This window comes from Syngnathus typhle, linkage group LG18 (assembly GCF_033458585.1).
Source record: "Syngnathus typhle isolate RoL2023-S1 ecotype Sweden linkage group LG18, RoL_Styp_1.0, whole genome shotgun sequence".
NCBI lineage: Eukaryota > Metazoa > Chordata > Actinopteri > Syngnathiformes > Syngnathidae > Syngnathus > Syngnathus typhle.
The window spans coordinates 5,627,177-5,645,524 of record NC_083755.1 but is presented as its reverse complement, the minus strand read 5'-3'; the positions used below and the strand labels follow the sequence as shown (position 1 = coordinate 5,645,524).

Sequence of the window (18,348 nt, the reverse complement as noted above, 5' to 3'; positions counted from 1 at the left end):
AACCTACATTGTTTTCAGGCGGCACACTGTCGCCATCTCCTGGTCAGTATGTAGAATGCAGTTGGTGACAACTTCCGGAATCCCAAAGAAGTAGAGCTGTTTTTCCATTTTTGTTGGACTAAAATTGCAAATCAAATTCCTGATTGACTTTTCCTCCTTTTTTCAGACAAAAAACGAAAACATCAAGTCATATTTCTATTCTGACTCAGATAATGTGAGAAAGCTTATTTAGGAAACAATTTTGAAAATTTGATGTACAATAATCCACATTTTTAATAAATCTACCTGATTGTTTTTTTTGTTTTTTCGGGAACTGTGACAGTTACATTTTCTTTCTGAATACTGGTAGATGTATTCCATTATTAAATGCTCACATTGGCAATCCACACCTGTCAATATAATAATAATAATAAATTTTATTTGTAAATCGCTTTTCATAAAAGAATCTCAAAGTGCTACAGAAACTATAATATAAAATAAGAGAAAATATAAGGCTCACAGTTGACCTTTATTATTCGTTTCTTATAATAATAAAGCAGACTTTGACTTTTGACTTAAAATATATATTTTTTAAATTTGAATAAACAAAGCATTTCTCCCTTTGTCATTACGGGGTTTCACATGTGGACGATGAAAATGACCTTGGAATAAGTTGCAAAATGTAAAGCAAAGTGAATAGTTAGTTGGGCTTTAGCGGTTATGTCAGCTGACCTTTCGCTCGGTGTTGAAGAGGCCACAGGACGCAGCTCTGCTCCTTATTGGGTGTCCTCCGTTCTCCCTCTTTCTCCTGCTACTGATGGACTTGGGGATCACTGACCTTTGCAGGAGGTGATTCAGGTGACAGTCATGGTGATTTAGCCTGGGGAGCTGCTTGACTTTTTGACTACGTCCGACCTCATAGCGGAGTGTTGATAGACCTTAACGCTTCATCAGGTCAGTGTTACCCAGCCTTCAATGAGATGAGGCACACATTTGATATTAGAAAAAATTGCAGTATTGAACAAAAAGGACATCAAATGTATTTTTAAGTTGAGTTTCGCCCCTTTGAAATGACATTCAAATTTATTATTCCTGTTTTTATTCCAAGTAAAGTGTGTATAATACAATGTTATTTTCAGTGAATTCACAACAGACATAAAATTGTCTTCATAAAATCATTTACCCTTTAAAAGAGTGTACGATTTCTTTACACATTATTCACAAAGTGGTGGAAATGATTCTCAAATTGATTGTGCCGACAACCCCGTGACAATCAAAAGTTAACAGTGCGTGTGTGAGACGTGTCTTTTATCGGAAATGTACAGAGCCTTAGACAACTTGATATTTTTTGTGGCCGCAAAGTGATTAATTGTCTGCCGCTTGCAAAGGGCTCTGCGGACACTGCCCCTCCGCTCGCTGTATGGACGTCGGTCTTTTAGCTGCTTTGGTCGAACACGGGATGTCTGCAAACATGACAGATCTGCCGTCGGGGCAGAGCAACACGCTGGAGTCTGCTTCGCACTTTGTGGTTCTGCTTGGCCATAAGGCCTCGGCGGGGCTGTGCCTGATTGCCAGCGCTCCTTGAGTCAGGACGTCCGAGGTCACCGCCGATGCTCCGGGGTTACTTATCTTGATCAGCATGTCCAGCGACTGCTTACGAGTTTCCAGCGAAGCTCTCGTGGCTTTCCGTTCCTCTTCCACCTTGTCCTCCTCCTCCTCCTCTTCCTCCTCGTCCGTCTCTGCGATGGTGTCCTTCAGGCTGAAACCCTTCGAGTCGGTGGAGTCTCTCTTGAACGAAAGGTCCAACGGGCCGTCGCTCTGGCGAGTCGTTCGCTCCAGAGCTTGATGGATGTGCGAGAGCTCGTTTCGGATTTTGCTCAGGTGCTCCCAAAGATGGTACTGGACAGGGAGGTCCTCCTTCTCCAGGTGGGAGATGTTGCGCTCGGCTTCCTGATACTCTTGCAAGGCCTTTGAGAGGTCATTGAGGAGAGTGGCCACTGACTCCGAGGCCCCGTCCCCTCTGGGGAGCGTGGTCATGGGATCTTGGCCGCTGTGAGAGGATACTTCTCTCTTTGGACTGGTGAGATGATCTGCATACGAGGATTCTGATGACTTGGTCTTGGGGTGCAAATTCTGTGAACTGAAAAGTGAAATGTAACAAAGAAGAGAAAATGAGTGATTCTGAAGTATTCTGCTTTTACTCTATGGTTGTTGTTTTTTTGTCGCAAACTTCTTTTCAGCTGTTATTAAAATAATTTGCAGTCACTTACCCAAGTTTGTCTGATGTCATATTTAGAGTAGGACTTGTCTGGGTGTTCTTGAGAAATTCCAAAGGGAAGCCCATCGTCGGCTTCTTTTCGACAGGAACTTCTATGGGTCCGCCCGTCCTCTTGAGAGCCCAAGTCGTTTTACTTTCTTTGGCTTGCGCTTTATCCCCCAGCCTGTAGGCCGGGTCGGAAGAACCTCCCTGAGGTGACATCCGACCGACAGGGGAAACCGTGGCGGCCCCAGGCCTTAAGGCGGGCACTTTCCACAGATTGACTTTGGGCTGGAAACCAGATAAAGAAAGTGCATCGACAGTGTTTGAGGATGTTTTGTGTCCTTTACTGCTATCACTCTGACTGGACGCCAGTCCAAAGCTGTGTTCGCACAGGAAAGGGTAGTAGAGCCGTGAGGGGATGAGAGTTCTGTCTGTGTGGCTGCCAGAGGCTGGATGAATCAGCTGGGCGGCAGAAGCCAGGAACGGGAGCTGGGCGAGCTGCGCGTGGGTTGGAGTGGAGGGAAGCGCAGAGTTCATGTAGGAGAAAAGACTCGGACCGATGGGATAGCCCACCCCGAGTACGGAAAGGTTGAGCCCGTTGGGGTCCTGGTAGTCCGCCAGGTTTGACGGGGGAGGGTAACAAGGGATCGAACTGTTCATTCCCGCCTGAGCGCTTTCCATTTTGGCCTTGGTGGCGGTTAGGAGGCGCCACTGGTCTGAGAGCGACCCGGGAGCTGTCAAACAGGTCTTGGATAGTGTCTTGTAATGTTTCAACTGGGCCTCCACTTCCACAGAGCGCGCTCGCAGGAGCTGGTCTTCCAGGGAGAGCATGTCTGCCATTAACAATTGAGAATCTGCTTTGCACTCTCCAGCGTCTCCTTTTTCGGCGCGCTCTTTCGCCAATGTCTGAGCCTCCTCTGCTTCCTGTCTCTGGTTTTCCCCATCGTCCACTTGCTCCTCCACGCTCCTCTGCTGCCCCTCCTCAATCTGTGTCGCCTGGTCCTGGGCTTCTTTCCCCGCCCCGCGGAGGCTCTGCTGTAGCGGCCGCAGCTGATTAGAGTGCAAGACATTGTTGCCCTTTTTGTAGGGCCAGTCTGACTCGATGAGCAGGGACAGAGAGTTCTTGCACAGGCTGTACTTCATGTGGTTGTACAGGTGGGACTTCTCCATGCAGGTGAAGGGACATTGGAAGCATTTGTAGTTGTAGGGCTTGCCCCACGGACGAGGGATGTAGTGAGGCTTCTTGGGTTTGCGCTCCTTGTGTTTGCTGGCAGATGTCACTTTGCAAACGTCGTCCTTGGACATGACTGCTCTCGATATTTGGGAAATGTATGCAGGTTAAGATCATTCACAAGACTAGTTGCAATCGATTTATGATCATTTGCCCCCTCAGCTTTGAGGACGGTTGATGATGTTCCGATGCATTTTCTTAGTGCCTGTGAACAGACAAGATGATTTTCTTGAATGTTACATTTTGACATTTCATTTGACCTGGCCCATCTGTCCGTTTAAAAATCAAACGCAGCCCTTGAGCACAAAAGTTTACACATCACCCTTGAGGTGCAATGATGTCTTTTTTTTTTCTTTCTCTAAGACTGCATGTGTTGTCTACCTGAGGAAAAGGTCATCTCACCATGAAGCTAACTTGAGCTTCTCACTGTACCTGCCACTCCTCATTAGTTCCACCAGGATACCAGGCCAGAGTGAGGATAAAGCCTCGGAGGCAAATGGGACACGACGGTGGGGCTGTGCACCTGGGCGGGGTTAGGGATGGCCCCTAGTGTTCGGGACCAGAAACCTTGAAGGCCAACTAACACGCAAGATGAGTCCAGACTGTGATAACGAAGATAAAGTAGTAGGGGGTGGTTACTAATGAGGACTTGCCTTGAGGGGCATCATTAGCGGCAGGACTGGGATCTGGGTCAAGACACGGTGAATAAGTTCACTAGCGCTCCTGAACTAGGTCTGATTTTGCTCGAACTTTTACGCCCTAAAGTTTATTTTCATTGCCGTCAAAAACAAATTGACACGGCATCCCTCTCATCGTGAACGATAAAAGAAACGATTATCTTGTTTTACTTTAGGGAGTGCTCGGCGCTGAATGCGGATGCAAGGAGCCTTCATTTAAAAGATTCCGCTTTAAGGCTTTCATTTCTTCTTTATCCGCAGGCCATTCGAAGATAAAAGAGCTGAAGATATGAAAAATGTTTCAAATATATATTAATTGAAGCCAAACACAGGCGACACAATGCGAGTGGTTAGCGTGTCTGAGGACGTCATTTGGGCTCGTGTCAAATGAGGAAATCGAATTATTCATTATTTTGAACTTGAAAAACAAGTTTAGTCTTTTTGTCACCATACTTTAGAGTACTTTTACCACCTCTGCCCGGAGATGCTGGTGGCTTTCGTTGTTCTGTTGAAGCCCGATTCATCGACTCGCTTGTCCGCCTCGGGGCTCTGAACCCCCCCCCCCTCCCCTTTTATCTCATAATGGAGCCGAACAGCTGCTATTACCAGACAATCAATAAAAACATTTTTTTTTTACAGTACAGTTTCATCCTCTTCAGGCCACTATATCTGGATCACTCGCTATCTGACTGTGCACTTTGAGACCCCCACCTCCCCACCCCAACCCCATATCCCAAGCCTGCGGTCTTGTTTTGGGCTTTTAAAGTCGATGAAGCACTTGAACATCTATTGTCAAAATTACGGACACACTCGAAGCACTTTGGCATGCATCAGTGGACAGAAAAGTGACACTCTGCGGGCGAGCGTTTCAAAAATGGCCACGGATTTATTTCTATTCAAGTACCTTGTTATGATTTCGGGGATTGGAGTCGTCTTCTTCCAAGAACACAACGGTCCTGGCACAGAAAGAAAAAAAAAAAACTGTTAAATGATCAGTTTTGTTGGTTTTAATTTATCACCTTTTCTTCAAAGATTATGTATAACAATAAAAGTGATCACTATTAGTATTATTGTTAATGTTGTAATTCAGTTAATATTACTAGTTAACCGTCTATGATTGAAATGACTATTTCCTTGCAATTTTTAAAATCACACTTGTGAAAAATTAACTATCATTTGTAAAACTGCTTTTTGTAAAGTGATCTCATTTATCCATCCATTGCTTCCAAGCAGAAGCCCAGCTTTACATTTCATTTTTCTTTTCCATTTTCCCCGTTCACGACACACACACACGTTTCATTATAATTAAATTGAATACAAATCTAAATATAAAATGCAATATTTGCATAAAATGTAAAACACAAAGTCATTGAAATAATTTATTTCAGTTCAAACTAAAGTGACATAAAAAAAATGAATGACTTTTAAATGTCTCCAAAGCCACACACACACACGCAAAGTGCTTCATTAGCAGTCCATGCAGGATTACTTAACAAAATGATATTAATATTCCTAAGCATTAAACCACAACAAAAATTGCCATTATTACTTTTAGTTAACATTTCATTGAAGATAAAAAAATAAATAAAAGCCACTTTTTAATATTGTGTCTCTTGAATGATTCCAGACACGCAAGAAGACTTGTAATAAAAACAAACAATACAAGTTACCTGAAAAGTGTGAAGTGTGCGTCTCATCAGAGTGATGCTGTTATCCCGCCCGCCCGCCCGGTGCTGTCTGTCTGCCTCTCGTCCGTCCCTGGACTCAAATGGGAGCACAGCAGGAGCGAGCGTGCACATTTATATTGACTGGGAGCGTCGCCCTCAGGCACTACAATAAAGCAGCCACCCCACCCCACCCCACCCTTACACCCCTTTACCCTGCAAGCACCTCCACTTTGCCTTGTCAAATGTGCTCCGGACCTTGCAGCCAAGTTGAGCTTAAAGGTTACACCAGTGAGTGATGGCATCTTAATACTTGACGTGATTCTCAATTCATCCGTGATGAGGACTACTAATTGCTATTTTCCTCGTTACCAACACATTTAGTCACTTTGAAAGTAAGCTGAATGATACTGGACCAATACATTTAATAAAAGATATCTGGATAGCTATCTACAGCGATCCATCCATCAACCGACCTACTATTCCGATATTGCTGAGCTGTCGTGCACGGTGAAAGACAAACAGCTTGTTCGACTCAGAAGAAAAAAAAAAAAGGAACTCCCGTGTGCCTTTCGAGATATCTACCTTCTCCTCCTGGTCGTCCGTGTCACCGAGCTCTCCTGCCCTTCCTCCTGATTGAGCAGACATGGTCTTCCCCCCGCTGTCACATTTGCTCCAGATGGTTAGGCTCTATGTAGCGGCCTGTCAGCCTCCATTTGGCCGCATCGGCACGACAGGCAGCTTGATGCCTCTCGAAGGGTCCCTGACTAGATGACTGACTTGCGGGGGGGGGGGGACCCTGATGTTAAACATTTGACGTACTCTTGAGCAAGACTGCCATGGCAGAAGATTCTGAAAAAAGCTGGACCATGTCTACTTCAGACATCAGGTTCTTGTCCTGCTACAGAGAGAAGCTACTCTTGAGATTCTCCTAATTCAAGGTTTTAGTCTAAATATTATTTTTTTTATTTCCATCATTTCTGTATTTTATTGTCACTGTCGAGCTTGCCTTGTACAATGAATGATTTTTTTTTTCTCTCTCTCTCTTCCAATATTAATACTAAAATGGGCCTCCTGATGCAGTGGTAAATTGAAAAGAGACTGAAAGATGATGAGGAGGATGAAGACAAGGATGAGCTAAGCGTCCTTATGGAGCGGCATCTGCGGAGCCTGACAGTCGCAGTCCATTACGGCTCTGAGAAAGGAACTGGAGGGCTCCGACAACACGCCCACCAGGCAGAGCCAGCTGTGCGCATGCATCCAAACACACACTTTTTGCCGCATGTCTTATAAGATGGACTATTTGTTTAAAATAGAAAAGTCTCCTCCAACTCGAGATGAGTGTTCCTCTCTCCTTCCACTCTGTGAGTTTGAGGCCTGAGGTGGGATGGCTAACAGCTCTTCTCTGAGCGTGCGCTGCTGGGCACATTAACTAAACTCATATCGCTCTCAGCCACTATCAATTATTCACCACAGAACCCCAAGCCCCTTTCCCCACTTCCTTATCAAAGGAAAGCAACACCCCAAAGCTATTCCGTGCTCTATGTTGCTGAGAATCTTTAGTCATTTGCTTTATTGAAGATTTAGGTGGAGGCAACTCCACTTTCTCCACTGTCCACTTTCTGGCAGTAGAATGTTTCTTCCGCACTAAAAAAAAAGATTTCAACACTAGAAATTGAATTTTTAGGGTAGGCTAAGTTAACGGCAAGTTAGGTGCCGAGCAGATGTTTTTATCCAAGTCAAAATAGGAGCAAATATTGCATAAGAATAATTCCCCGAGAGATTTCTGAATGCTGATATTAAATATAAAGAAAGATACCAAGATTGCAAAGTGTCCTGCCCTCACATTATGTCAGTTGCAGCCGCTGGGAGCAAACAATGAGACATTTCCACTTTCACTCTTAAATGAACACACAAGGCAAATTATACAGATGAGGGCCGGACGAGCGTTGGCCGCTGTCCAGCTTGTAAAAAGGCAGCCCTTCAAAGTCTGCTGGCTTCATATGTGAAAAGGGCAGATATCAAGGTTCAGCTATGACGGGACCTATGAGTCGTTGGGGTTTTTCCTCTGCAGACAGTTTTGCCCTTCTCTTTGGTCTCAAACTGGATGTTTTAGTTCCGCGCGACCTGCTACTCTTTGCAATGCTAACCGCATTAACACAGTCATTCCCAACACTATGACTGATTATTGATTGTGATGAATGACTATTTATTTGCTACACATATTGTATATTTGTTCATCTATCTATGCCAGTGACATGTAGTGACAGGAAGAATAATTCAATGCTCTTCCACTAGATGGCGAAAGGTATCCACCTGTTGCCATTCATAAAACAAAGAAATAACTTTGTGTTCAAATAAACGGGCTCAGATTTCACTCTGGAAAAGTAAATGAGATCATTATTGTTTTCATACACTGTTACAAAAAGTCCTTGTTCAAAAGCCAATGAAAAATTGTTCGGTAGTCTGCAACCACCTTTAAGGACTGACGAGATGGTAACCTGCTGCTTCTGGACTTGACACACTAGCACCCATTATACCCTCAGGAGGTAGGGTATTTTATTTGTTTACTTATTTATTTATTAATTTATTTATTTCATGGGTGTCACCTGACGGGGGAAAAGCGAGAGGGAATGAAGGGAAGCAGCTGATTGTGTCACAGCGCATCACCACTGCTGTCCATCACAGCACTGACCTTCAGGGTGTGTGTGTGTGTGTTTGTGTGTCTGTATCAACAATGTGTAAGTATGTGCATATTAAGTCACTGACCCACAGGGAGCGCATGTGTTTGTTCATCAATGTAGGGTGTGCGAGACCATGTGTGTGTGCGTGTGTATGTGAGTGAACACCTCGCGGGGGTGCATGTGTGTGTCTCCATGTCAACGCAGCAATCTGTGTAAGTTAGCTGACATAGCCGCCAGCTCGGCGGACGACCACCCTCAACAACTTGAACTCGCTCACCAGTTATCCACTTTATAATCTAGACGCGCATGATGACGTATAGTTGCTTTAGCTAACTAATGCAATAACACACACAGAGTGCAAAGTGGCTAATATGTTGTGCCCGAGCGAGCTTGTATGAAAAATGTCTCCACTCCTATGATGTACAGTTGGATCTAATCTAACCTGAGAAATTCCCAAAGCGCCAAAGATGCATTTCCTGACAAATGCGTCAAAATCGAAACACGACCCGCATGGTAAACGTCCATATGTGTGGGGACCCGCGAACCAGTGCGGCCTCATGCCGGGACCAGGCTTGTATTCCCCCAGTAATGCAGGAGCATCACACTCTGGGGAGCCTGGTGTCAGTCACTTTCCCAGCTGCGACCCGGCCCCCCACCATCACTTTTCCTTAGTTGGGGGGTGGCGAGAGAGCGCCAACTCCTGGAGGAGGCCCGTGCGTCGCTGGCTTTTCATGCGGCAGGAATCGAGGGAGACAGGGACCAAAGGCCGTCAGCATCATCCCTTAGGGTGCTTCGGCTTCCTAACTACAAGTTCATGTTTTAGCAAACCATATGTTCTCCCTCTGCCCCCCAGCAGAGCAGCAGCACAGACCCTCTCAGCCAGTTAGCAAATAAACAAGTCAGGAAGCCATAGCTTGGGGGGGGGAAAGGCTTGTTTGCTTCTCGGAGGCTGTCAGCCTCGTGCCTCTTCACTGCCGCTAAGCTGCTACTGGAAGCTCAGAGGCGGGCAGTAAAAAGTACAAATACAAGCTCATCGTTAGCTAAGTTAGTATATCTGTTAGTCACAACAAAGTGAACACATTGCAATAACGTATTCAGTTTTCTTCTCAGTTATTAAGAGAGGGGGGAAACCAAAGCCACTCCTGAGTCCACTCCAATAAATCGTCATAGTCCAGTCGGTACTTTAAATTCATGATGGACCAAGATGTCTACTTGTGTTTTCCAGAGGGGTGAATGATAGATAGAGCCAAACAGATGGAAAGAGTGTGTGTGTATACAAGGTCCAGAGAGTACCACAGTCAGTGGTCCCTTTGGGCAGAGAAATTGTCCACAAATGGACAGCTGCGCCTTGGGCACGACATTCAGGAAGTGGACTCGTGCACATAGCACACTTCTGGACCCCTCGGGGTGCAGCAACTCACTGACCTGACTATCACATCAGTCCAAAGTTTGCACCAAGGTCACGCTCTGCTTTAACTATTCCAGTGACAAAACAAAAAAACAAGCGCTAATGAGGCAGGAACGATGAAATAGTTGGGTTGCAAGATTTAAAATTTTTTTTAGAAAGTCATTAAGTATTGTCTCATAAAATAAATTAAACTACAATAGCGCTAATATGTAGTTTTAGTTATTTTTTTATTTGTTTAACAGGATTTCTCTTTATTTTTTTATTTTAGTTTCATTTTGTTCAATTTTCATTAGCTATAATAACCCGAGTTTACACATACACATACACACACACACACACACACACACACACAGACACACACACACAATAATGACATGACAGCCGGCCTCACTGACCGGTCCATTGAGTCATCAGTGACCTTCCGCGGGATTGGACTTGCCATCCCAATTGACCAAATCACTGATCTTTAAAAGCAACTCTGCGGGGACAAGGCGAAAGCATGGGGGGGGGGGGGGGGGGCTAGTAGTGACCACGCACCCCCATGCTTTAGCAAAGAAGCACAACCACATAAATACACACACATACTCCTTTCCATGCACCTCTCCCTCTAATCAAGGAGCAGGCAGGCGTGGTGACACTAACAAGAGGCGACAGCTTCACGGCGCTCGGGGCAACGACCAGCTCGGCTGTCGAGACCGCCGAGAGAGTCCGCCAGGCACGCACTGAGGCAAGGCAAGGTTTGCTGTTTTGGGAGGAGGGGGGGGGGGGGGGGCGATGGGGGCGCATCACAAGGAGGGAGCTGCTGGTGTGGATGCGAGAGGAGTTCATGAGGAAGATAGGATGGACAAGGAGTTGGCTAAGCTCGTCCAGCCACTGCGTCATTGTCTTTAGAAGCATTTTTTGCATCGTTATGTGAATGCTCTTCAACATCAAGTGTGACAAATGTCGGCGGAGGAGTGAAAAACAATTTCAGCGCAAATTGCATTCTCTAGTTTGGTTAGAAGAAAGCAATGCACAAGGCAGCGTTAAATACTCGTGTGGGCTACCCAAACCATCCAGCCCTGGAGCCTACTTACAGTGCCCCCCCCCCCCCCCCCATCATCCCCGACTGCACCCCCCTCCTCCCATCTCCTCCGGAACACAGTTTAACTTCTGTCATCTAGATGAAGCAAGTGAGTCAGTCTAGCAGTGGTGAGAGGATGTGACAGGTCGGTAATGGACAGGACAAAGAGGGGATTTACCAAGTATTAGTAAACCTTAATAATTCACCACACCAAAGTCCCCCCTGGCAGATCCCCACGTCCCATGTTCCTGTCACACTTTAATACTGTGCTCTGTTAACAAAGTCGATAAAACACATTTTTTGAATTGATCTTCATTACAATTTTTTCCCTGACAGAAAAATAACAACGAGCTCATCGTGCACGTTTTCTGTTACAAGTCATAATTTGAGGCCTTTTGGGAGGAAAAAAAAAAGTCAATGTATTTGCCAAACTAGTCAGGAGAGTTGAGCTCACTGCCGCCATAGCACTTGAAAATCTCAAGGCGCCATTGTACAGTATTAATGTACATTGTGTCAAGCAGATTTGCCAGCTTCATGCATCAAACTTGTCTCGCGCAGATAATAAATAGCACACAACATGGAGGTAATTCCCTGACTGCATTTCTGTCTGAGATTGGCAGGCCTAGTCATTAGATACCCCCACTGGCTGTTCTTTTGACTCTCCCCTTGTCTGGGTGATGGTGGAGGGGCGCGACTTTGCTTACAGTATAGTGACGGGTGTCAGCACTGAGGCCGCGTCCAGTCTGCTGTGACAGCGATGCCGCCTGACCACTCCAGCCCTGACCCACTCTCGCTCCAGCCCGCATCGCCCCGAGAGACGTGGAGGGTGATGCGGACTGGCACCGCGGGGCCCTCCGTGGCTGGTGCCTTTGCTGGTGGTCTCCGTGGCCTATTAGTGTCTCGCTATGGGCCTGTCACACTGACAAAACAGGGAACTGTCAAATTAAGTAGGAGGCCGAATAGCGGAGATATGTACTCAAACACACCGAGGGGAGGACCAGGATGAGGGAAGCACCGGTGCTAATGTCGACGGTAAGTGAGAGTGACAGCTCGAGAGCTGATCGGAGAGCTAAGACAGAGCGGTTACGGTAGCTGATAATGGCGGCGGTGGGATTGTCCTGAGGAAACTTGCTGAGGGCCAATCCGAACAGAGCGAGACGGCGGAACACGTGGAAGACGCTTGGGGTTCTGTCCCAAACAGCTTGGAGTTACGCTACTCCAACTTAATGATATCTGACTGCCGAGCTCCGTGTGTGTGTGTTTATGCAGGTGTGCTTTGAGTTGGGATGGAGTTCCGACTTTTACAAAAAAAGACGCGCATATCACTGCAGGCAGTCTGCACAAAGTTTTCATATCGCTTCGAAAAAACTTTTTCCGTCTTCACTGTTTTTTTTGCCTTTTTCTAGCTTAATGCTAACAAATGACGCATGGAGGGGTAAATGCATCGCATTAGAACGCTTTAATCAACGGACTTCTATAAAAACGCTGCGGCAACACAAGTAGACAAAAAAACAACACAATTCTCAACACACATTTTTAAAACGTCGTAGGTCTTAACATGTTAATTCACTAGGTGGTAAAATGATTTGTATTTTGTCGAACTATTGCAGATGGGTGTGAAACATACCCTTGCGCTAAACGGGGTTCGCTGTATTGCCGAGTGCGTCAGCTCTTGTGTGCTGCCACTTGGGCTCTCCCGTGGCAGAGCGTCGTGGAGACCGACCGAGAGGCTGATGCACAGTGGCAGCTCCCCCCTCGCAGCCACGGGCCAGCCCAGAGCCACTGCAGATGATAGTTTTAATTGCTTTCAATCTTTCAGGCTAGTCTCTGCCCAGTGGCGCAGACTGCTGGTGTGTGCATGTGTGTGTGCGGTTATTGTCTGAGGATGCTGCACAAACATCCGTGTGTGATGGATGTGTTTGCCCATTATGAACAAAAAATGAAGAGAGAATTAAGGCCTGGCAGTGTTACATGCGCTACGCGTCGCCGTAGATGAATTAGCTCGTTGGAACATGGGCGCAAAACGCTAATCTGTGGCCGCAAAGTACTAATTTGTACCAATTAGGGGACTGTAATGAGCAACCAAATGATTTCAAAAATATGAAACTGTAGTCACAAATTAGCTCGAGATAACATGGGCAAAAAAAAAAGCCTCCCTTTTCCATAAAATGTTTGTTTATAAATAATAAAGTTCAAGCATTTCATGCAAAGACCTCAAAACATGCACTCGCGTCCTTAAAAGCATTTTATAGGTGGTGAACTACAAAACCAAGGCATCAATAATTCAGGACCCAATGCTGAGCTGGCATAACACAACACTGAAAACATTCCGCGAAATTTGAATGGCAAGTGGGAATTGAACACTTTCCCTGCCGTGTCACATTTGAACACGGGTTCAGCATGTGCTAAACACAAAGCCCTGCAGTCTCATTTACATAGACTTGACCTATTATTCGTAATGAAATAAATAGGATTTAAATACCTGCAGTATATTGACAGCATAAGAGGTCACTATTGAAATACATAGAAAGAATTAAAAAGCACTTCCTGTTGCCGTCCTGCAAAAAAACACTTCTCACCCATGTATTGCACTCCCTACTTTTTTTTCCCCCACAACACACACACAGAGGACTCTTCTGGCCGGGGGGTAAATTAGACCCTAACATTCCCACATAGGCTAATCTCCATCCATTTAGAGGCTTGTAATATTTAATCAGGAGGCCACGACACGCCTGGCAGCATAGTGCATTGTGGCAGCGCTCATATGTTTGGAGGAGGCACGCCACTAAGGGGCCAATTCTAAAACATGCATGGGCATATTTGGAAATAAGTCATTGCTGAAAATAAAGATGCAGACTCAAATAGTTATATTGTCGCTTTAAAGACTTTAAAATAAGCGACTGGCTTGGGTGTCCCTGCCTGGAGGTATTGCACCGGTGGAAGCCAAGAACTCTCACCCTCACCGCTCTGAAAGGTCAGGCTTCGCACAGTCAGTGTGAAAGGTGACCGCTAAAAATGGTATTGTCCATCTGCTTTTAAATGTTCATGACTGACGAAGCTTTTTTCATTTTTTTTTTTTTAAACAAAAGCACTGCAAAAATCGTACACATAAATAAATGTGGGGAAAAGAAAATCCTGTGAAAAACCATAATGGCCAACCGGCTGTGATTTTTGTGTTTTGTAAATAGAACAATTTGCGTTGATAAGTGCGAAGATGTTAAAGTGTGGTGTGGGCCCATCGAGACGCTTTGCTTCCTGATTCGGAATGACTCTAATGGGAGGCCCTGGTGAATTTTTCATACAGCCCAGAGGGGGACGACGAGGGGCCATACTGGCGCATTACAAGCTCTTGGAGAGAGAGAGAGAGGGAAGGAAGGGCTGAACTAACATTGAGGTCTTTATGTTCCTACTATTTCGCAAGCAAGCAAAGGTGGGGAAAATATTGCTGGCAAGCTGCATATGGACTGACACACTGAACATCATTTTTGTGTCCCTAAAATGTATTTATTAATGCAATTTTTGTATATAAAAAACAAAACACGAAATATTAAAGATTAATTCATTTTTATTATGAATTGTGTACAATTAAATGGCTAAACTACTTCATTAAAGATTTTCATAAAAGTGTATTATTTTATAAAATAAATGGCAATAGTGATACATGTGGACAATGTACAGTGTACTATATAGTTATTAATCATAAATTAATTATTAGAAATAAAAAAATCTTTCATTTAGAAAAAAATCAAAACAATACTTATTTTTATTTGGTTAATTGGTTGAAGAACCATAAACTCTTTTTATTATTTAAAGCAACCATTAACATATTGCATTGTTTTTTTTTAATGCTCATCTCCGACTGACCTGGCCCATCTGTCCAAATCAAATGTGGCCCTTGAGCCGAAAAGCCACCCGGGCCTGGTCTATCGGGAACGATGTGTGATTAACGAGAGCAGCTTGATCCGCTTGCCTCTTTGTCATGTCGGTGAACAAACGCCGGCTGAATAATGCCCAAGATCTCAATTTAATGGGCTGAAATTTCTGCAAGAAAGCTCTAAAAACATTATCCATCTGTTCAGTGCACACACGCCTCAGCTCGCCGGGATAGCTCGTAGCACTGTCTTGCCGTATGCAAATATGTTTTGCCTGGAAATCTATTTGGAGTTGCTCGAAGGAATCCAGAACGGCCCGCCTTCTGTCTCCCCTCGACCGGCTCACGCGCTCCTCTCGTCTAGCTCCTCTCGCGTGGAAGACATTTCACCAGCTCCGCACGCACCCGAGTTTGCGGCACCTCCGATCCGAGCACCGTGGGGCCAATATGCAGATCTGGCAGGCCCCGTGCAGGCTGGGGGGACGAGAGGAGGGGGTGGGGGGGCTGCGACTGTTTGCACGGAACCCGCATGAGGAATATTTTTACAATAGCCTCCACTAAAACCACCTATAAAAGACTATTCTATCTTTTTTTATCCTCTCTACTCTCAAAGGTTTGAAGGGTGATTATAAAAAATAAAAAAAAAGTCTACACAGAATTCTCAAGTACTGTTAGCATCCCTTTTGGGGCGGAAAGGCATAAAGGCGTCCATGCTGTGTATGCGAGAGCTGAAATGCCAGACCCGGTCCACCAGATGGTCCACAAAGGTGCTAGCACACAGTGAGTGGGCACGGCGATTGATGCATTGCAACATCCAGGAAGGTGGAACATTTGGCTGCTGACCCGCAGTCACAACTCATCGGCCCTGCCTTCTCCTTATTTAGCAGCAGCCACGGCGCCAACGGCACACGCGTGCGCTCACATACATGCTGGGAACGCGGCACTTTTCCACCCTACGGTGCGGCAGAAAGTTCTTTGTGGTTTCTGCAAGGAGGTCACGATGCTGGCTGGGGTAATGAGTGCAAAGAGCCATGGACGCCAATGGAGAAGGCGAGCTGCAACTTACACTCGGATGGAGAACGTCTTTGGGAGGCAAGCGGAGACATATGATTTCATTTCTGCTCGTTACATGTAACTACGGGGTGTCTTTGGCGAGCGTTGCTGAGGAACGCATGGCCTGACATCTTGGTGACAAGAAAAAGTCACTGGGGACTTTTTCTCTCGCCAAACACGAAGTGGAAGAAACAATAGCAATGTGATCGACTTCCAACTAGGGCAAACTTTGGTGCTCAATAGCCACATTGGATTTTTATTCGATTAACACAAATGGACCAGGTCATAGATGAAGCTTAATTTTTTTTTTTTTTTAAATTATGTTCATATTTAACTGTAAAACTAAACCCACAACACACACTGCACATTTAAATAGACTTTGATCTTATTACATTTTAGTGTAAATTTAGACAAGATCGTTAACTTGGTTTAGTGTGTTTCATTACACCCAAAAAGTAACATGCATTTAAAAAAAAAATCATCCAAACGAGAGCTCGTCCGACCCCTCGCTGTCTGGAGACACTCATTCAAAACCCACTAACGCTAATGTAAAGTAAGACGAAATGTAATTAACGCGAGGACGCATATTAGAGGAGCTCCAATGTCCCGTTTCTCTCCACAGGACTCCACAGTTAGTCAGTCATCCTGCACCACCATAACATTGCCATTAAGCTCATAATCAATGGTGGCCCAATCAAAGACGTTGCCTTTGGGGACTTTGTGGCCGTAATGCCAGGCTTGGATCATGCTCCCGGACAGGACATAGTCCCACATATTCACGTCATTCATCTCCCCGACGAAGCTCTGCAGGGCCTCCAAGCCACCGAGATGTTTGTCGGGGTCCTGCCCCAAGAGGACGGTGCCTTCGGGGCGGATGCTGTGTCCCGGTTTGTATATTTGGTAGGTACTGCGCTTCCCATCGACCCAAAAGGCAGCGAGGCCGGCGACAGATTCCCAGGTCAGGCAGAGGCTGGTACGAAACGTGCCCAGCAGCGGGAGGGCGAAAGAAACGCCGTCTCCGCTCATGTAAAACGAGACGCGTCCGTCCTTCTCGCGCCACACGTTGAGCTCGTCGTAGTCGGCCGTGCGGTAGGCGAACAGGATGATCTGCCGCTCTTCGGGCAGCTCGGTGGCCACGCGCATGCACAGGGTGAAGGCCTTGAGCGCCATCTCCTTCTGCGGCATCAGCGTCACGTAGCTGAAATCCGTCTCGTAAGGGAAGACCAGGACTTTGCTGGCGAGACCCACTGGAGCAAATGGGACAAGCGGGTCATTTTGTCACCGACAATCGCATGACTCCACGTGACACGACTGTTAGTGTTTTTGAATACCGCTAACGAGTTAGGCCACAACATCTTCGACGGCTTGATCTGCAAGACAGATCCAAAGCAACACGACCAAACCAGGATCATTTTACCTTTCCTAGTTGAGGAGTAGGCCAAAGGAAACACGGCAAATAGAAGCACGGCTAACATACGGATATTCTGCAAACAACACACACCAGTAGTCAGTGGACAAGTCACCAAATCTTGTTGGAAAATCCGCTTACCATGATGGCCATGATGTGCGCGGGTCTAGTCAAAGTAATGGCCTTTTCTGTCCTCTACCCTCCTTGTACCGGCCGTGATGTCAGCCAAGACAATAGGCTCAGTGAGGGATTGATACGCGCACACACAGACTTCACAGATGTGTGTTGATGGCCAACCCTTTGCGACCGAGGGTCACAATGCCACTTACATCATAATAAAAGCAAGAGGGGAGAGCCCGCTTCAAATTGTTTGAAGGATTTTAAAAACAGTTCAATAGCTGCAGGTCAATGTTAGCAGTCTAGCACTTTTTAAAAAATATATAATTAAAGTCTTTTTACTGTGAAACTAAAATTAGTAAGTACTGAGCTGAATAGGACGTTAAGAAGTTAACATTGGTATTCAGAAATTACAATTTTGAAGCAACGTGATTTTTGAAGATACGATTTCTGGACCTTTATTTGACAATGCAAACTATAAGAGAACAAATCATTTCCAAAATATTTGAAATAACTGTCATTTATTCACAGGTTCATGTCATCTGCAATGTCGTATGGCTGTCGTAACCTTTAACCTTCTGAATTGAAGTCATACCAAAAATACGATACCAATGTGGAGCATGGGTTAAAGGAAAGTCAACCTCTTTTTTTTTTTTTTTTTTTTTTTTAAATAACTTGTATGTGCCCCCTCTAGTTCCAAATGATTAATATTGGATTTGTGGAATGAGTTAAGCAACAAAATTCACCAGTTTTTATTGATCACTGGGGGCAGCCATTTTGCCAGTCGCCGTCAACGGGTTCAGTCAACTGCAAGTGGCAAAATTGTCTCCCCGAGATGGATTAATAATAAAAAATAAAAATGGGGAATTTTGCCTGTTTAACGCTGTTTCGGCTCGTCGGGCTGCACAAAAAATATCCAAGAAAATTGGGGGT

General features: G+C 45.4%; 2 protein-coding genes across 2 annotated transcripts; both read right to left on the bottom strand.

Moving 5' to 3' along the window:
• Window positions 1-1,076: 1,076 nt before the first annotated feature.
• prr35 (proline rich 35) lies at window positions 1,077-5,863 on the bottom strand. Its single transcript, XM_061265082.1, has 4 exons — window positions 5,818-5,863; window positions 5,052-5,103; window positions 2,250-3,675; window positions 1,077-2,119 (listed from the first exon to the last, which is right to left on the bottom strand). The coding sequence occupies exons 3-4, from the start codon at window positions 3,542-3,544 to the stop codon at window positions 1,345-1,347; spliced, it is 2,070 nt and encodes a 689-aa protein (XP_061121066.1). The 5' UTR covers window positions 3,545-3,675; window positions 5,052-5,103; window positions 5,818-5,863; the 3' UTR covers window positions 1,077-1,344.
• A 10,275-nt stretch (window positions 5,864-16,138) lies between these two features.
• crp1 (C-reactive protein 1) lies at window positions 16,139-18,276 on the bottom strand. The gene is made up of 3 exons (XM_061263923.1): window positions 17,440-18,276; window positions 17,308-17,374; window positions 16,139-17,137 (listed from the first exon to the last, which is right to left on the bottom strand). The coding sequence occupies exons 1-3, from the start codon at window positions 17,449-17,451 to the stop codon at window positions 16,527-16,529; spliced, it is 690 nt and encodes a 229-aa protein (XP_061119907.1). The 5' UTR covers window positions 17,452-18,276; the 3' UTR covers window positions 16,139-16,526.
• Window positions 18,277-18,348: the final 72 nt, after the last annotated feature.

Coding starts and splice junctions, on each gene's coding strand:
- crp1 (XM_061263923.1), bottom strand. Junction 17,138..17,307: donor CTACTCCTCAACTAGGAAAG/GTAAAATGATCC, acceptor CATTTGCTCCAG/TGGGTCTCGCCAGCAAAGTC.
- prr35 (XM_061265082.1), bottom strand. CDS start 3,544: ATGTCCAAGGACGACGTTTGCAAAGTGACATCTGCCAGCAAACACAAG. Junction 2,120..2,249: donor ATGACATCAGACAAACTTGG/GTAAGTGACTGC, acceptor TTCACTTTTCAG/TTCACAGAATTTGCACCCCA.